This window comes from Hydra vulgaris, chromosome 10 (assembly GCF_038396675.1).
Source record: "Hydra vulgaris chromosome 10, alternate assembly HydraT2T_AEP".
NCBI classification, from domain to species: Eukaryota; Metazoa; Cnidaria; class Hydrozoa; order Anthoathecata; family Hydridae; genus Hydra; species Hydra vulgaris.
The window spans coordinates 41,522,400-41,542,500 of NC_088929.1; the positions used below are offsets into that span (position 1 = coordinate 41,522,400).

Sequence of the window (20,101 nt, forward strand, 5' to 3'; positions counted from 1 at the left end):
CATCAAACAATTCATTCCTATCGACGTCACTGTTGCTATCAGCTTTCAAAGTGGAATGCAGGTTTTTGCTTTTCTTTAATTCATCTGTTTTACTTTTTTTTCATGTTGTAGATGAATTTAAAATGTTTTCTGTGATTTTCAATCTGTTCAAATCTTTCTGACAAAGAATTAATTGCAGTGTCTAAAACTACAAAAAAAAAAATTTAATTTGCTGACTTCGCCGACTTCACAGGTTTATTTTTACCTTTATAAAAAATTGACTTTTTTCTTTTTCAGCCTGACCACAAATTCCTTATAGATCTTTGGATCAATGGCCATTTTTATTTTTGGCCAGTTCCATTGCATCTGTAACAACACTATACAGCCCATAATCTCATGTTCTCCAAAAAAATATAACAATAACACTATAATGCCCAACCTCATGTTCTCCAAAAAAGTCTCAAAGCTTTCAATTAGATCCATAATGCTCTGCAGATTTGACAGTTTTTACCTGAAGTATTTTGCTTAAATTAAATTTGAAAAAGACATTACACCAAGTGACCAAACAGCAGAGGAATTTGAAATCAGTAATTTTCTTGGCAATTCCAATACTGGTACATTTTCCAAAAGCATCAATCCTGGAATCTAACGTGGATTAATAGACAGTGTCATAAACCACAACCAAATGGTGTCACAAAGGTTCAAGGGCGTCTATCCTGCTCTCCCAATGGGTTTCACTTGGAGTTTTTAAATACAAACTTTTTACATAATTTGATTTGTTAATATACTCTGTTAATGGGTTGATCCAGAAAAACAGTTTAAAGCAGAAAAGATCTGCATAATTGACAACAAGGTTTAGTAAATGGGTTCCTCAAGAAACAAAAAAAGCTTGTGAGTTAAGATCAAGGATTTTTTTTTGTACGCCTACATTCTTTTCCTTCATGTTTGTTCTATTATCATTACCTTGAACAAGCATTTTCTGAAAGGGTATTCCTTTTTTTAAAAGCTTGTCTAACATGCTAGCTATTAACCCTTGCCCAAATGTATCTGAGACCTGAACAAATCCAAGAAAATTTTCCCTTACCTTCTTCTCCTAAAACTGCATAGACAAAGCGTACCACAAGTGTTATTTGTTCTTTACAACTTGAGTCAGGAGTACGGCCAAAATTTTAGGATAATACATAGCTTTCTGCAGTTTACACAAGATAAAGTATTTTTCAGGAAGGAAGACGAATAAACTCACTTTCAATTTTTGCCTAATACACCTAAGTTTCCCAATGTAGATATTCAGAAAGAACAGTGTCAAATTTTGAAATGTGTTCAAAAAGTTTAAAAAAATTTTCAAAGGAATTGAACAACATAAAGAGAGGAGTTATAACCAAAGTTTTTGTTTTATTAGAAAACTGTGTTTGTATACAATTTATTTTTTAATAAAAACTTTAATAAAAATGGTGATCTTGACGTTCTCGTACTGTTACTTGGTAGTAAATTAAAGCGCTCTTATAAAGGAAAAGTTTCACATGCTTCATCAGGAATGGCTTATAAATCTTGCGATTGTGATTTTTTTCCTGACATCTTTGGTTCCTAGCGTAGAAGATGTTTTAGTTTTTTAGCTTACTACTAGGGGTTGTTCATAAAATACATATATTATTTCAAACCTCCCCTCCCTCCTCCTTTGCAGTTTGCTATACACTTTTTTGAGCTTGAAAGTAACTAAGTACTACTACTCGATCTAATTATTTTTTCATTGAAGTGCTGAGCAAAAATTGACAAAATTAATAGTCTAGAATATAAACTTTAGCGCCCCTATGTTAACAACTCAGTACTGGTACACATTATGGACGCCAAAGATTTTATTTAAGTTTATATTTTTTAAATAAAAATTATAATTTAAAAAAAAAATTTGTCTGCGCCAGCGCCACGCCCCAGCGACGCTGGCGCCCTATGCAACCGCTTAATTTGCCGGACTCAGAACTAATTAACTTTTAATTTAATTAAGTTTATGCAACAAAAAGTATTTTGTAATTACATAATATATATATTTCCCAATAATAATAAAAAATCAATTAAATGCTTATAGTCTTATTAATATTTACGCCTTGTTTTTGTTTTGCTACTATTTGCTAAGATTGCACCCGAATTGCACTGCTTGCAGCTTTTTGTAAAGTACGTTTTGTCTAAAATATTTTCATTGGCGTTTATTTTGCAATATTCTTTATTATCTGATTCTTTAGCGCAGCGCAGGCGGACCTCAGTTTGTAGTTAGGTGCTGGGACTTTTTCTCATTGGGAAACCCTTTTCTCATGAGGGCCCCTGGTTTTTCCTACTCAGCCTAGTGGGAGATCCGCTAAAGCGGGTAGGAGTGAACAGGTATTTACGGAATATTATTCAAGTCAATAAAAATCTAAAAATATTTTAATATTTAATTTATTACTTTTAGAAACCTAATACACTAAAATATTTTGCGCTCCATATCATTTTCTCACTTTATTTTTTAAAAAGTGGCGAGTTAAATTTTGAAAATTTACCGCGCTACTTTATTGCAAGGTAATAGATATGATAAATGTATTACATATGCTGATTTTTACTTTATATTTTTTTCGTAAAGTAATACTGTTAAATGATGTATATACATATATATATATATATATATATATATATATATATATATATATATATATATATATATATATATATATATATATATATGTATATATATATATATATATATATATATATATATATATATATATATATATATATATATATATATATATATAAATTTTTAACAGTATATTTATTTAACAGTATTACTTTACGAAAAAAATATAAAGTAAAAATCAGCACATGTAATAAATTTATCATATGTTTTAACTTGCATTAAAGTAACAAGGTAAATTTTTAAAATTTACCTCGCCACTTTTTAAAAATACTATGTATACTCATAGTATTTTAAAAGTAACTTTTTACTATACGGGTCGCCATAAATTACATCATGCTATAAGGGGAGGGGGAGGGGTGATTTTGTGACGACTCATAATAAACTTGCTTCTTAAGTGTTACGATTTTGTGACGAGGAAGGGAGGAGGATCAAAAATGGTCTAAAATTGCGTGACGTAGTTTATAGACGACCCCATACCTGTACATAAAAATTAAAAACTTCACGCCTACTTTTTAAAATGAAACAGCAAATGATTTTTCGTGATACTATTATGCTCAAATCAATTTTTATAATTGCGCAATTAGATATTGAGAATATGTTTTATTATATGGTTAATATAATAAACATTTTTATATAAAAAAACATTTTTGTTTTTCAATTTTCGTCCACCATTTAGCCCGCTGTTCTGTGGGTAAAACGATTGTACGTCTTTTTAAAATAATGCATCGTAAATAAACTTTTAAATTAAAACTAATAATATAACGCTTTGTAAATAAACTGTTCCAATACTTACTTTTTGTGTAAATAAACTGCTTCCAATATTTACTTTTTCGCTTGGTATTTATTAAAATAATATTTTATTATTTGAAGATTGATAATGATAATGTTTTCTAAACAAATGTACAGAAATATTGCAGTATAAAACTACAAGAGCACCGAATAAACAAGTAATCGAAGAAATTTTAAATATTGAAACTCAACAAATAAATTTTATTGGAAGTTGAAAAGTTTCTTGCGAGCATATATTATTATTGTAGTGCTTATTTCTACCTTTAATGATAGTGAAAAAAGGGTACGAAACGAATAGTAATAATTACAAAGTAAAATTCACTAAATAAAGAAATATGTTAATACAAGGTATACTATAATTTTACACATTAATTTAATAGAAAATAAAATTTCAAACAGTATTGGAATTATGTACAAGACAAGACATATGTTGGATAAAAAGTGCTTAAAACTTATCTACTTTTCATTTATCCATAGCTATGTCAGTTATTGTAATATTGCATGGGCCAGCACTTATCCATCACAATTAACGCATATCTTAAATAAACAAAAACGAGCAAGTCTTATATTAAATGCTAATAAATACACCAGTGCCAATCAACTGCTTAGAAAGCTTGGAGTGCTTAATGTTTATCAATTAAATGTTTACAGTATTCTTTTATTCATGTTTAGATTTAAATATCATATGCTGCCAAATATTTTTGACGACCTTTTTGTTATTATAAATCATAAATATCAAACAAAGCATTAATTGAATAACTATCAGGTACTAAAAACCTTATTAAAACAATCTAATTTCTCAATAACATACCGAGGGCCACATTTGTGGAACTCATTCCTTCCAATTAAAAGTAAAACTATAATTTCACTTCAAACTTTCAAAGTTTTTAAAAAAAAAAAGTTACTTGATTATGACATATCTCAAATTCTATTTTATTTTTAATATCTTCTTTTTTTAATTCTTAACTTTTCTTTCGTTTGCTAAAAAGCACGACATATTGTTTTTGCTTATTTATCTAAATTTGTATTTATTTCCTTTTTATATATATATATATATATATATATTTTTGTGTGTGTAAAAATATTTTTTTTTATGTATAAAAAAATGTAAAATGTTTATTTAAAAGTATTTATATAATTTTAATGATATTGTAAAATTTTATGATAGATTTATGAAAGTCTAAACGATACAATGGGGCTAGATGATAAGACTTTTGTCTCCAACCTGCTCCGGTCATATCTAAACTGAAAATATTTTGTAAATAACTTATTATGAAAATGATTATAAAAAAAACAAAAACGAAATAGATTATAAAAAAAATAATAATAATAATAAAATGTTTTGGCAATAAAAATACTGTATAATAAAAAAGTATGCTTTTAAGTTTTTTAGTTTTTTTTTAAAGTTTTGTAAAATTATACATAATTAATATGTATTTGAAAAATTATTAACAATCTAAATCAAATATAAAAAATGCGAAAGAGTATTAAAAAATTTATATAAATTAGTCTAGGCTCTTCAACATTTTAAAAAAAAATGTAAAATAAAAACAAAACAAACTCCTTAAGTTAGAGTTAAACATTAACAGTTAAAAAATAACAAACTTATTGTTATATTATTATTATTATTAGTCGAAAACTTATGCAACTTTTAAACATCAAAATTTAAGATATTTTTTGGTATGACTTTAGGAGGTTTTTAGCAATTTTAACGTTTTGAAGAATCGCATCAACGTTTCCGTTCTTTTAAAAAAGTAACAATAAAAACTATAGTAAATGTAATTTTAATGACTAGAAAACGACCCACCTTTGACATAAATCTGTGACAGTACTTTTTTAAAAAATTTTTATTTTTATGTAATGCAAAAAGGGTTTTCCAAAACAATAAACTGATTTTACAAATTAAATTTTCGTCTTGAAAATTGACGAGTTGAGTCTTGAAAATTGACAAGTGCTAAAAAATTTATTTTTAAAGTTAACTTTTTGCTGGAAGGCATATTTTTTGTGTGATCAACGCTAACTATTCAAAAATGTGCACACAATTAAGGTAATACAATGCTTTAATTTATTTTTTAATTATATCAAAAATCACTAGCTATTTTCAAAAATATTTGGGTTATAAATTATTTAATTTTTAAATCAAAGTATCTCTAAAAATAAAAATCTCAAAAAAATATTTTTGGTACTGTTGTTAAGCTGTGGTTCTACTTTTTAAAATAAACAAATAAAAAGTAATTGTATTATAAGTCGTCGGTTGAACGATGAAAGAACATACACCTCAAACTATTTTGTCGGCATAAAACAACAGATCTTTTATCTTTAGCCGTGTTTTTTTCGATGTTTGATATTACGCGTTAAAATTTCGTTAAAATTTTTAAAAAGTCAGCTACAGTGCAACTTGACAACATGATTTTTTTCTTTGCAATATAAATTTACCAAATCTTTCCAGTCCCTTTAAATAATTTACAGTTTGTAGTGAGATGAATTGTTTTAGTCATTTTGTAAGCCAGTTATATAGAATTGATATAAATTGATACACTGAATTGTAAAAAATTACTATACTTTAGTTGTTAATATTGCCTAGCGATTGCATATCTACATGCAAATTTTGCTAGACTCTATGATTTTTTGCAAGAAAAAATTTGATAACAGCATCTTGATGAAATGTATAGTTCTATAGTTGTTCTCATAGTAGTATTTAGATTACTTCTCTAGACAAAAGCTGAGTTCTTAATTATTCAATCAATTAACTTATTTAATCTGATGAAGGGGCGAATTAACTGACTACGAACTGGGATGGGCTAAAGCCATTTAGCAATCTTGAAAGTATACTATTTGAAGCAATTGCGAATGCTAATTTTTATACTCATGTGTAATAATTTTTATAAAAAAAAGTTTCATCATGTTTTAGGATGATGTTGGCACAAAATAACCTGGTCGGATGAATATTAATTTTTGTTATTTGTTTAAACAAACAATAAAATATTGAACTTGTATTGCACAGCAGTTTGATTAAAGTAGCAATGCATTTTTATTTTAAACTATTTCTATTTTTTTTAATTGCATGTAAAAATAAGTATTTTTATCCTGTATTTGTATTACTTGGATTATAATTTGTTTTATTCAAATAATATTTAAAACATGTAAGTTGTGAGGTTCTCATTAAACTTTGCTATTTTTGTTGCAGTAAATGTGAATTAAATTGTCTAATAATATAATATACTATTAGGTAATATATATATATATATATATATATATATATATATATATATATATATATATATATATATATATATATATATATATATATATATATATATATATATATATATATATATACATATAAACATCTTCACTTCCAAAAAGGCTGCAAGCAACTACTATTAGAGTTGAAAGTTATTATAAGAGAAAAGATGAAATTTATAGAGCAAGATAAGATGACTTAAAAAATTGCAAAATAAATGAATCAGGAAAACAATTTGAAGGGAGCGAATTCCAAAGGACTGATGGTTGAAGAAAAAAACTAAACAAATAAGAGTTTTTGGAGCACTTAGAAAACAGTCACAGTAAAACGATGAGACTTAATTGAATGATAAGTAATACAAGAATTAATTTTAGTAGATGCAAGATTTTTTGAACAGTTTCCATTAGAGTATTTACAGAAAATAGAAAGAGAAGCAACATTACGACAATGTGATAATGGATGTAGATTGGTTGCAAGAGCAGGTCCAACTATGTGTACACCTTCTCTAAAAGACAAAAGGCATCATTTGAAGATTCGCCCTAAATACGGCAATAGTATTTCATACAAGGATGGATTTGAGATTTATAGAGATAAAGAAAAGAATCCTGAGTAAAAAAGTGACGTGCATGATGAAGAGATGCGACCTTAGCAGATGCTAATTTTGCAATCAATTTGTTATATGGCTTTTAAGAAAGATTGGAAGTAAGAGTTAATCCTAGAAGATAAAGGATAGATAGTTCATCAAATAAATTACCGTTTATAAATATAGGAAGATCTAAAGTTTTCTCTGTGTTTAAGATCACCAGCCACTGAGTGCCCCATGCTGCTGCAGAAGCAAGATCTATTTCAAGCTTAAATGCCCCATTTAAGCAATTGGAGAGTGTTGGCTTCTTATCAAGACAAAAATAAATGATAGTATCAGCCAGAAATAACACCTTAGATGTGAGAGTTTCTGAGGGATCGTTAATTTAAATTAAAAAGAGTATAGGACCAAGGAAAGAACCTTGAGGAACCCCTGAAGTTACATGGTATGAAGAAGAGTGCTGTCCATTGAGAACAACTTTTGAAAAATACTACAATTGGCAATGAAGGGTTCAATAATCTTAAAGATGTTACCTGATACATTGTAAAAAGAGAGCTTATAGAGACCAGCATGTCAAACTTTATCAAGAGTTTTTAGAAATGTTAAGAGCAACAGCCTTAGCCTCTCCATATTTATCTAATGCAAGTAAAACCTATCAGTTATTACCATTAACAAATCAGCAGCAGAACAACAAAATGAAAATCCATATTGATGATCAGAAAGTAAGTTATTAGATTCAAAATGAGAGGTTTAGTGATTGTTAACTTAAGACTCAAAAACTTTGTTTATGATAGGAAAAAGACTAATGAGACTGTACTTAGACGAGGCTGGAAAACAAGACTTTAATAAGCACTTGTTAAATAGTTTTGAAAGCATAAACGACAGCTCCGGAGAACACTTCTGCAAGACTATAACAAATATGTTGTCCGGACCACAACCTGTAGCGGACTTTGGTGTTTCACAAAACCTTTTTACAATGATTTCTAGCAGTAGTAAACAGACATCTGTTTTCTGGAGAATTATTTTGCTGATAGATATGAAAGTAATGGTTATGATGAAATGAGTACTGACTAGAATCAGAAACAAGACATAAGCGAGTAGAAAAAGTAAATGATTTGGATAGTCTGAAAAGTGTATTGGAAAGTTGACTATTTGTTTTAGAGAAAGGCAAAAGTTGAGGGCCTTAACGCCTGCAGAGTCACTGATACTAGAGCCAAGCCATTCAGTGTGCATTAAAGTCACCAACAACGACAATAGTGGCTGAAGGATAAAGCTAAAGGGCTTAGTCAATTAGAAATAACATCGAAAAGAGTGTAGTCTTGAGATGAAGGAGATTGATATAGAACAAAGAGCAAGGTAATAAAGTGAAGTGGCAGCTAAACAAAATACATAAAGGAAAAGTCTGTGGATTCAAACCTAGTTTCTCGACAATTGGGTGAATTTTTACGAATGTAGATGTTCATGCCACGCATGTGACTATTGGAGTCTTTTTGAGTTAAAGGAGGGTAACCATCAACACTAAGATCACCAGATGAGACAACTGAACTTAAATTATTTTCAAAAAGAGCAAGTAGGTCTGGTGATCTTTGCAAGAGATCAGACTCAAGAAGAAAAAATGAAACTAAGAAGAAAAGTCTATCATTCACTAATATTCGAAGACCACGAATATTAGTGAATGATAGACTTAGAAAATTGGTGATATCGATGGTTTGTGTTTTACAGTTTTTGGTACTTTAGTCATTTTTAAATTTGTTAAAAAACTTGACTCAAAACACAGATAGTACTTAGTATGCTATTTAATAGTCCAAGCAGTTGCCTTATTACTATTAATAAACCCTAAGCCGTAACAAAGGGCTCCTAAGGTGACCTCTACAATGCACACCAAAAGTACGAACAAGGACACCATTGATATGCAACATAGTACTGTTAGTACTATGATGTTTTATAGCTGTTGATGGAATCAGCTTCTTTGAGAGCTACCACAAAGTTTGGGAAACCTGACTACCAGCCGGCCTCAGAACAATAAAACTGAATTTTAGAGCTGTACCCTCATGAGTTGCCTAGTCATAAAAACAGAGACACAAGTTAAAGCAATGTATTGAGTCAAAAAGATCCAGCATTCAACATCCTAAAATGGAAACAATGTATCATAAATACATCTACGCCAGCCTAATAAATAAAGAAGGGGTGCGAGAATGGTCAACAAATTGTATCCGTTTACCCCTATATATATGTATATATATGTGTATATATATGTATACATATATATATATATATATATATATATATATATATATATATATATATATATATATATATATATATATATATAATTATATAAATATATATATACATAAATATATGTATATATATATTTATATTTAAATGTATAAGTATATATATATATATACATATATATATATATATATATATATATATATATATATATATATATAAACTAATTATTATGCTCAAATAATGAAATCCTAATTTCATTATTTGAGCATAATAATTAGTTTTTGTGGTTTTACGCGTAGGCATAAACGTTCTATAAAATATAAACTTTATTATTTGAAACACAATTATTTAAAATGAGGTTAAATGCAGCTGAACGAGAACCTTTTCGAAAGCGACTAAAAATGTTTTTTGTAAATAAACCTAATATAAAAAAAAAATCGTAAATCGTTTTGAAAAGGAAGGATTTGCTCGATGTACAATATATGATAACCTAAAAAGACTTGAAACTGTTCAATCGTTTTCTGATAGAAAGCACCCTGGTCGTCCGACATCCTGGACTAGAGAAAAGAAAGCCGAATTAACGAGACTTGTCAACAATCGAAAAAGGGTCAGTCAGAGAAAAATAGGTATTAGATTCGGTGTAAATAAATCGACAATTGGTCGTCAGTTAAAAAAAAATGAATATAAAATATAGAAAACGTGAAAAGACTCCAAAATACACTATAGAACAACAAATAAAGGCAAAGAAAAGAAGCAGGAAACTAGTTAATCAACTCTATAACACAAAATCGCTTCTAGTCATCGATGACGAAAAATACTTTTGTTTTGCAGGGGACAACACGCCTGGAATTTCTGGATACTACACAAACAACAAAAAGACATGCCCAGAAAGTGTTCGTTTTATAGAAAAAGAGAAATTTCCAAAAAAATTGTTCATGTGGATAGCCATATCTGACCGTGGTATGTCCGAGCCATTGTTTTGCACTTCCAAAGCTGTAGCGATCAATTCATCAATCTATATTAATGAATGTTTAGAAAAACGACTTCTTCCATTTATTCACAAGTATCATGGAGACTTTAGCTATTTATTTTGGCCAGATTTAGCAAGTTCTTATTATTCTAAAGATTCTCTAAATTGGATGGACCAATATGTCTATTACGTTGATAAAGAATCCAATCCCCCAAATGTGCCTCAAGCACGACCAATTGAAAATTTTTGGGGACATTTGGCACAGAAGGTTTACGAGAGAGATTGGCAAGCTTCAACAGAGCAAGTTTTGATTGATCGCATTAAACTAAAACTACAAGAAATTGACTTAAACTTTTTACAGTCGCATATAAAAGGCGTCAGAGCAAAATTGAGATCAGTTGCAGATGGTGGTGTTTTTTCATATAAAAAATAATATATTTTTATTAAAAGATAAATGCTTTATTTAAAAAAAATATAATGGTAGTTTTTTTATTTATAAATAAGTTATTGACGTTTTTATTTAGTCCGATAACTTCCGCATCACCCGTTAAATGTATATATATATACCACTCTCGTAATTAGGGTCAGCATTTAGCAATGCCGACCTAACTGCCTAACTTTAAGGTCGACAAAAAATCGCTGAACTTTTTACTATGTTTTATTACTTAACCTCTGTTTTATATTTTTTCTGCTAACCTGGCTTCAATCATACGCAGAATAAGGTTGCCAAATTATTGCCTTCTTTTTTTTAATTTAAATTATTTGCCTTACTTTTCTTAATTCCGAGGTCTGTGTATATATATATATATATATATATATATATATATATATATATATATATATATATATATATATATATATATATATATATATATATATATTATATATATATATATATATATATATATATATATATATATATATATATATATATATATATATATATATATATATATATATATATATATATATATATATATATAATTATTCTAAAAAAAACGTTTTTGCTTGAAAATTTTTCCGAACATTAAAAAATGTTTTTGCGTATGCTGTTAAATAATGTTTTTAAGCTGCCTAACGCTTCTTAACAGGGCCTGTGTAAATTGTTTTTATTAGTTACACTATTTATCTAATGGAAAATGATTGACTGGCTATCTTATATAAATTTTTTATAAGCGATTTTTATAAGATTTGTTGTTGGTTATAATATATTGAAGAAAATAATTATACTTTAAACACAGTCTTACCTAAATGTTATATTTAAACAGCAGCAAAGATTTTTTAATACCAGGCTATACATCAAAGATGCTAGCAGTAATTCAGAAAATAATTTAATAGCTGATTATAGTTGCATTTAAACATAGAATTTCCTTTTCAGTCTGTTGCTGCTATTTTATATGATAAAATTAGTTTGACACTTAAAGAAATGTCGAATGCTATTACTTTTAATGACAAACAAGTAAAAGTCTGAGCTCAAGAAAGTCTTTGCAATTTAAAGAACCTTATGATTTCAAATAAAGTAAAATAGAAACTAAAAAAATTAACAAGTTAATAAATTATATTAAATAACGAACTATTATTATATTTATAAACTTGTAGGTGATTTTTATGTAAAACAATATTACTTGAGTCTACTAAGAGGTCCAATTAATTAACACCAGTTATGTTTTTTTTTTTTAAATCTAGCCCACACAACAAGCCCTTAGCTTGTTGCATTGCTAGAGATTGTTGATAATAATGCGTATAATAACGATAATAGGTGATAGAGCTGCAGGAAGTACCAGTTCCCAGTCAATTTATATACCTCAAACTTTGTAAGCCTATTTTTGTTGTTTTTACTCCACAAGAAAAAGGTTTTTTCATTGTTTTAAACAGCTAAGAACTTTTAAACAAGTTGATTTTATACTTCAGCTATTTTAAGATAGCAAGTTGCTATTGATCTGTCTGACAACTTAGATTTTTCCATAATGGTGAGCCAAAGTTGATAATTTTGTTTTAAAATTTAATTTTTTTGTGATAAATCTTTTGTGATAATCTTGTGTAAAGAGTTTAATCTTAAAAACTAGTTCAAAAATTAATACAAATCAAATCGCTTGTTGATCTACATGCGGTTGGATAAATATTAAAAAAAATCTGTTATTTAAAGAGCTGCATTAAAAAGTTATAGGTCATCAATTTTCAAAACATGCTTTTCTCATATATATGCACAAAATCAAAAAGTTTCAGCAAAATCTGAGATGGTATATGAGGAACCTAATAAAATATTGCTCCATATGGCATGGAATGACCATTTCCTTGTGGTAGATATAGTGTTGTTCAAGTCTTTTTGACACCATTGCCTGTGAGATAGTACTTTAGTTTTCTTCTTTCAAACTGTGTATTTTGATCAGAGTAGATGTAGATAAGGGTGTCAAATATAAGAGAATAAAATAAAAGAGGATATTACCAAAAGGTATTTTATTACGATATCGGAAGTAATTTTGGAGCAAGGGAATGCGAATGGGTATCTTGAATTATCTCTAATTATGACTAGAAGAAATTTTTTGATGTCTTTGAATGAAGAAGGAATAAAATACAATTAAAAATATTTTTGTTTCAGCTCACAGCATATCTTATGGTCAGAAATTATGTTTCTAATTTTACCAATATTTTGGGCAAAATATGTGTTTTATAGAAGTTGTTCAATTGTGTAACTGAGTTGATATAGTTCAATGTGCAGTTGTCCTAATAAACTAAGATTGGTGTTTATGACAAGACATCTTGTCATAAACACTAATCTTAAAAAAGTGCATCTGCTGAAATATTTTCTTATCTAGATCTGTATTGTATTGATCTAGATCTGTATTACATTTTCTGTATTGATCTGTACTATATTATCTGTATTGTATTATAGTTCTGATCTAGATCTGTATTATATTTTCTAATCTAGATCTGTACTGTAAGTTTATCACTTTTTTATTTTGGAAATTTGTTCCAGGTTAAAAAGGAAAGAAACAACCTTTTGATCTATTAAAATAACAAACTTTGGAACAAAAAACGTAGATGTCTTCCTTGGCGACAACACTCTATAATAAAAGATTAGAGGATTTCTGCCATTGATAAGACTCAAGAGAAAAATACAATAGATTTTCCGTCTTGACCTAATTTTTCACTAATTATGGTTTGAGAAATACCAGTTTCAATTTTAATGAGATATTTGGGTACAGTGTTGCTAAAGATGCGGTTGGTCTTTGAGTTGTTTAATCGTCAAAACAGATTCAAGTGAAAGAGGGATATTTTTGTTTATTAAGTCACAAAAACTAGTTGGTAGAGTAGTTAGATTGGCACAGGGAACCATTTGGCATAATGTGCAAAGAAGTCTATCGAGCTGTTTATTTGTTTAATGTTGGTTTGAATAGGGTTTTTTTAAAAGGCTTGCAACCTTTCACGATCTGGATTAAACATTCTATTTTCTATTTAGTGTCCTAGGACACAAAATGAGGTTTGAGAAAATTTTTCTCAAGACTTTTCGCTGTTCATTTTCTTTCCAAAATCATTTGCTACTATTTTAAATGCTGTGAGATTTTAAATACTGTGAGATTTTAAATGCTGTGAGATTTTCAATGCTGTGAAATTTTAAATTCTGTAAGATTTTTGTTATCTTGATTGGATCCACATATAATAATATCATCTAGATAAGAGTTTTTTATAACTTGTATTCTAAAAAGTCATCTTTGATGCGTTGGAAGATAGCTCCAACATTTTGCATCTGATAGGGAGTTTTTAAATTCTTACTGTTTTCCACTTGCTTTAAAAAAAGAAAGTGGGTAATCTCTCTTTTCAAGTAGGATTTAGTGATAGTTGCTTTTATGGTCTTTTTGTATTGAATGTAATGTAAATGTAATTCATGTAATCAAGTTAAAGCTGAAGTGGTTCAAGTTTTTTTTTTAAATGAAGTGTAAGAGCTGGATGTTCATTGAGAATCTTTGTACCATTGATAAGAGGTGAAACTATTTGTCTCACAACAAAGTATTTAGTTAAATGGTTTCCTATTATAAAGGTGCAATCATAAAAAATAGTAACTTCCCTGATAAATTATCTGTTAAACAAATTGAATTTTTGATATTTGGGTAATTCCACATCAAAGCACCCAGTCCATTGAACCATGTGTCTTCTTTTTGTATCATATTTTGACACATTACTCCTAATTATAAAAAAACATTGCATGAAAAATTTCAGCTAAAAATGTTGAGTAATTGACAAAATACTGCAATTTTAATGTTGCCCTGGTTTCCCAAAATGACCAGATTTTCATAAAATTCTAAAAAACATTTTTCTTAAATAGATAAGAAATAAAAATGACAAAAATATGAAAATAAACATATATATTGTTTTTTTGATGTTGAATTCAATAAATGTACTTAAATTGCTGAAGTATTAAAGGAACATGCTTAAAAGTTAATAAAACAACTAGTTTCTATAAACCAACTTCGGGGCCCAATATCTCAAAATACGCCTGTCAATTTTTTTTTTTTCTGCTGTTAATATTTTCAGATGCTTATAATCTCACTAGGCACACAAAATCTTACTGGAAAAACAACTGAAACATATAGAACTTTAATTTTAAAGATATATCACTTTTTCAAGAAATTCCCAAAAAATTATTTGTGAATTAAATAAAAATAAGTTAATCGTAAATTAAAAACTTACTTAAATATACATGATTTTTAAAGGTATCCAAGATAAAAGTTATTTTGACTGTATTTCTAATAGTTCACAATATTGTTCCCATTATACTTGTACTTCTTCTATTTCAGCATTTTCAAACACATAGTTTCTACCGAAATTAGAGCAAGCTTGTGGAACAAATAGTTTTTTCAATATGTTGATGTTGGGAATAAAACAGTAGTTGTCTCTTTTAAGCCAGTTAAAAATAATTGATTCACCTTTTTGGTGAAGAAACTTAACTTTAACATCAACTTTTTCTAGGTTGGTTTCAGTTAAAATGCCGATCCACCACTTACCATTATAGACTACAGCTATATAACCTTCTTAAGTGACAGTATCAGGTTGAAATATATCTTGTTTCTTATTAAGATTGTGGATAATTGTATAATTAGTGTCTGTACTACTCCTCTTTGCCCCAACCCTGTTATCTCTAAGATGTATAAATTGATGAAAGCCTTCGAGTACCAGGTTGTTACACCAGTTTAACTTTCTTTTTGCGCTTCAAGTTGCAACTGTAAGTCCCGATCCCATTATGTTAATCAAGTTAGCAACCTTGATTTTCTCTATACAAAATTTATACATAGTTTTTAATGTGAGAATTTGGTTTCTGTATGGTCGTTTTAAACTTTCTTGCACTGTTAACTTTTTTACAGTACCGCCAATCCTATTGCATCGTGACTTTCCGTGGGACGTGGCAAAGAAAGTTCCATTCAACTTTAAGGGCAAATTCACTCTCTAATTGGCATAGATTGTACAATTTTTGTACTATCCTGCGCAGCCATCAGTGAGTAAATGTAATTTGGACAGATTGGAAAATGTTGTTTTTAATATTGGTATGATTATTTGGAATATTTTGTACACATAAATCAATGATATAAAACAGTAAGAAATTTGTTTCAGTAGACCTTTATCATTTTTATAGTATATCACTAATGGATGTAAAGAACATTGTTGGGTGTTCTAATGATAGCTTTGTATTTCATCTTGGACTACAAAGGTATAATTTTCAGCTAAGTCGCCATTACTGATAATGTTTAATTGATCCATATTTTGTTTTAGTTGGTAAAGGTTCTGTGATTGAGAGTGAGCAATAAAAGAATGAGCTTGTAGCTTTTAAAAGCAAGATACTTCCACCTGGCAAAATGCACCACTTTGGTCTTAGAGAAGCAAATTTTGAGTAATTTGTTTGTATTTCTGGATTGTTTACTTTTTATATTACATATAGTTCCTTTAAATTTCAAAAAAGCAGTTTTTTTTTGTTTATGGACGTTCTTTTGAATGTTAACAAAGTATTTTTTTCCAGGCATAGTTCTACAAAAATCACTTGAGCAATAAAACAATTTAACAGAATCTTTTATTTCTTTGTGTAAGACTTTACCTTTATACAACGGAGAGATAGTTAACAATCCTCTTTTATTAAAAATTTGTTTAGCCATCTTTGCTTGGTATTCTGTAACTGCAAAGTTATTTTGTACTTCTAATATCGACCAACTTGGGGGTGCCAGTGTTCAAAGATGAACAATAGTCTTTTTGCCAGAACATAGATAATTTTCTTTTATCAAGCTCATAATTTCATCAAAATTTTCAGCCTTCTTTTTCATGATATTTGTTTCATAACATAGTTTTGAGGAAACATTGACTTTGCTCTCTTTTCTAGCAACGTTTCTTACCATTTCATTGATGCACGCAACTTTTGGAGGTGATATATTAAAATTTGTGAGTTCTTTATTGATCTCCTGTCTTTTTGATTTGAATGATGGTATTAGAAAATCCTCATCTTGTTCACCCTGACTATACTTCTCTTCTTTAAGATCTTCTTTTCTGGCAATCTTTTGCTTACAAGGTTTGCAAAGTTTCTTCTCAGGAGCAATATTCAAACTACTTCTCATCTTGACTTGAAAGCTTATCTGCACAATTGTTTAAAGCATTGTTTATGTTTTGGAAAATACAAATTAAAAAAGTATACATATTAAAATACTTGAATTCTACATCTACTTACATGTGATTTTCTTTGTATGTTAATTGGATGTCACATAACACGCTTTCTGCATTATTGGATACATTTTCAAATATTTTTTACTATAACTTTCATATAGTATTGTTAAGTTTGATAGTTCAATGTTATAGCGTAATGATATAATTATTTTTTCTTCATTGCTTAAAGTTTCAATAACATCTTGTTGGCCATTGCATGCATCTGATGTCATTAGGCCGTTGGAACACATTTTTTTTAAATTTTTTTTTTAATTCTTTTTAATTTACTCAACCATATCAATAAAAATTTACAAACGCTCATCGTAAATAATATAATTTGGTTAGGTGTCACTCATATAGTAACAAACTTGTCAATGGAGTGACACCTGAAAAACATAGAAAATATAAATAAGAGATTGTTAAACAAATAATGATGATATATGTAATAATTATTGTAATAATTCAAAATAATAATAATAATAATAATAAAGTATCATTAATATGAAGAATAATTATAATACAATATCCATTGTATGTACATATCATTGATAATAATTAAATATAGTAATAACATAAAATGTAGCAATAATAACACAATAATAAATAAATATAGTATAGATAAATAATAAATAAAGCAAAAATCAAACCACTTGTTTGTTAAAGAAATTATATATTAAAGGCAACTTAAGGTACAGAGAGAAATTATAAAGAAATACACTCCAACAATATATTTTTAAATTGAATTCTGTTTAGCTGTAAATAATCCGTAACAAAGGGATATTTTTTTTTAACTTTTTTATTAATGCAGGAAGACACTGGCTCCATTGGGAAATTTATTGTTGTTTTATGGGAAACTTACCATATTTAATTGTGTTGAAAAATGAAGAGTATAGCTTACTATTTTTTGTATTCCTTGTGTGATGATTGTGAATTTCATTTGTTTTAATTAGAAAATTTTAAAAAGTTTGTTTTTTGAGAAAGTCAAACACAAAAAGACAATTGTAAAACCTTACAAGATCATGGAGTTTTAGGATTTTTAGTTCAGAGATTTTTTTTTGGATATCAGATCTCATCAGTGAAAACATCATTATTCTAATAGATGCGCGTTGTAAACTAGCAATGCCATTAAGTAAAAAGTTACTTTTTTGACCCCAAACAATACAACAATAGCAAAGGTGCGAAAAGAATAAAGAAGAATAAATCATTCGAAGAGTTTGGATAGGAACATCGTAATGAGTTAGAGAAAGCATACTGTTAGCTCGTGTAACTTTTTTCAAGATGATAGAGTTGATTATACGATAATTGGTTTTCATCAAGATATACTCCAAGATACTTTATATATTTTGACGAAAAAAGGTTTTTTCCATTAATTTTAATTTTAATATTACACAGGTCAACAAAAAAATTTTTTTCTGGTGCCGAGCAAACAATTTGTTTCTTGTATAGCATTTTTTCATTTTGATTTCAAATATGCAACTCTTTTTTTACCATCATGTCAAGTTGTAAAGATATTTAGGTTCAAATTTTAAGTATTAAGGGTAAAGTCCCTAATATTGTCGAAAAAAAAGTTATTCAAAAGTGTGTCAACCTGGGTCTCAAAAGAAGCGTATTTTCATAGAGATTTTAAAAGTGTTATTCATTTGTAATAAAAATAAGTATTTTTTGTATTATTGTTAAATAACATTCTGTTGAAATTTTTTCAAGAGTCTTTAGCATTTTTTCTTATAATTTTTTTGTTAATAAATTTTAAAGAAAAATATTTATGTTTTCTAAAATCTCTATGAAAATACGCTTCTTTTGAGACCCAGGTTGACATACTTTTGAATAACTTTTTTTTCGACAATATTAGGGACCCCAAATACTAAAGATTTGAACCTAAATATCTTTACAATTGATGCGATGTTAAAAAATGAGTTGCATATTTGAAATCAAAAAGAGAAATGCTATACACAAATGAAATTATTTGCTCGGCACTAGAAAAAAAATTTTTTTGTTGACCTGTGTTATCAATACTTTTTTGAGGGGAATGAAAAATTATGTATTCAGTTTTATTGACATTCAATGAAATACGATTACTATTTAACCAGTTACATAAGCGAGTAAGATCTTAATTAACTTTTTTACAAAGAGTCGTGAGTTGTTGATATATAAAAGATTGGTATCGTCAGCATAATGATGTACCTTTGAATTTTTTAATGATCAAGATGAGTCATTTATAAAAGACAATAACGGTTCAAGAACGGAACATTGTGGAATGCCATATTTAATAACTTTATTTGTGGATTCAAATCCATTAATTGTAACAAACTGAGTGCGATCCCTAATATATGAAGAAAACCAATGATTAGTAGTACCACGTATTCTGTAGTAGTTTAATTTTTTTAATCTTAATAATTAACATCTTAAAAGAAATTACTTAGTATGAATGTATTTTCTATTTAATTTTCAGTAAAAAAAAAAATTTAGCATAGAAATAATTCAAAACTTTTCAGAATCCTTCTGTGGTATAAATTTTTACACTGATAGATATTGTTAATTTTCCTTATAGATATATTTATATATATACAATCTATATATATCAAATTGTTAATTTGTTTACATTTATATAAAATTTTACCGATAAATGATTTGTAACTGAGCTTTTAGGAACTAGTTTTTATAAACTTTTACAAACTATAGTTGTCAAAATTTTAAAAACAAATGCACTTCAATATCAAACCTAATCAGTTTTTATATAAACACAAAACAGGATGTTTTTTTCAGTTGTTAAGATTAAATAACTAAGTTATCATATAATTAAGACTTCCTTAAATATAACAAAATTGTTTTGTTTTTTTCTTCTAAGGAGTCTATAAACTAAATTTAATATTACAGTAATTTAATATTACAGTATTCTATTTGCAAGTTTTTTAAAATAATTTATTAAAAATTTCATATATCTTTGAAATTAAAGTT

General features: G+C 27.8%; 1 protein-coding gene across 1 annotated transcript; it reads left to right on the forward strand.

The window, feature by feature from the left end:
- The first annotated feature begins 10,172 nt into the window (after nucleotides 1–10,172).
- Nucleotides 10,173–10,898, forward strand: LOC136086355 (uncharacterized). The gene has a single exon (XM_065808649.1). It carries the CDS (start codon nucleotides 10,173–10,175, stop codon nucleotides 10,896–10,898), a length of 726 nt encoding a protein of 241 aa, XP_065664721.1.
- Nucleotides 10,899–20,101: the final 9,203 nt, after the last annotated feature.

What these genes read in the sequence shown, in the direction of transcription:
- LOC136086355 (XM_065808649.1), top strand. Translation starts at nt 10,173, where the DNA reads ATGAATATAAAATATAGAAAACGTGAAAAGACTCCAAAATACACTATA.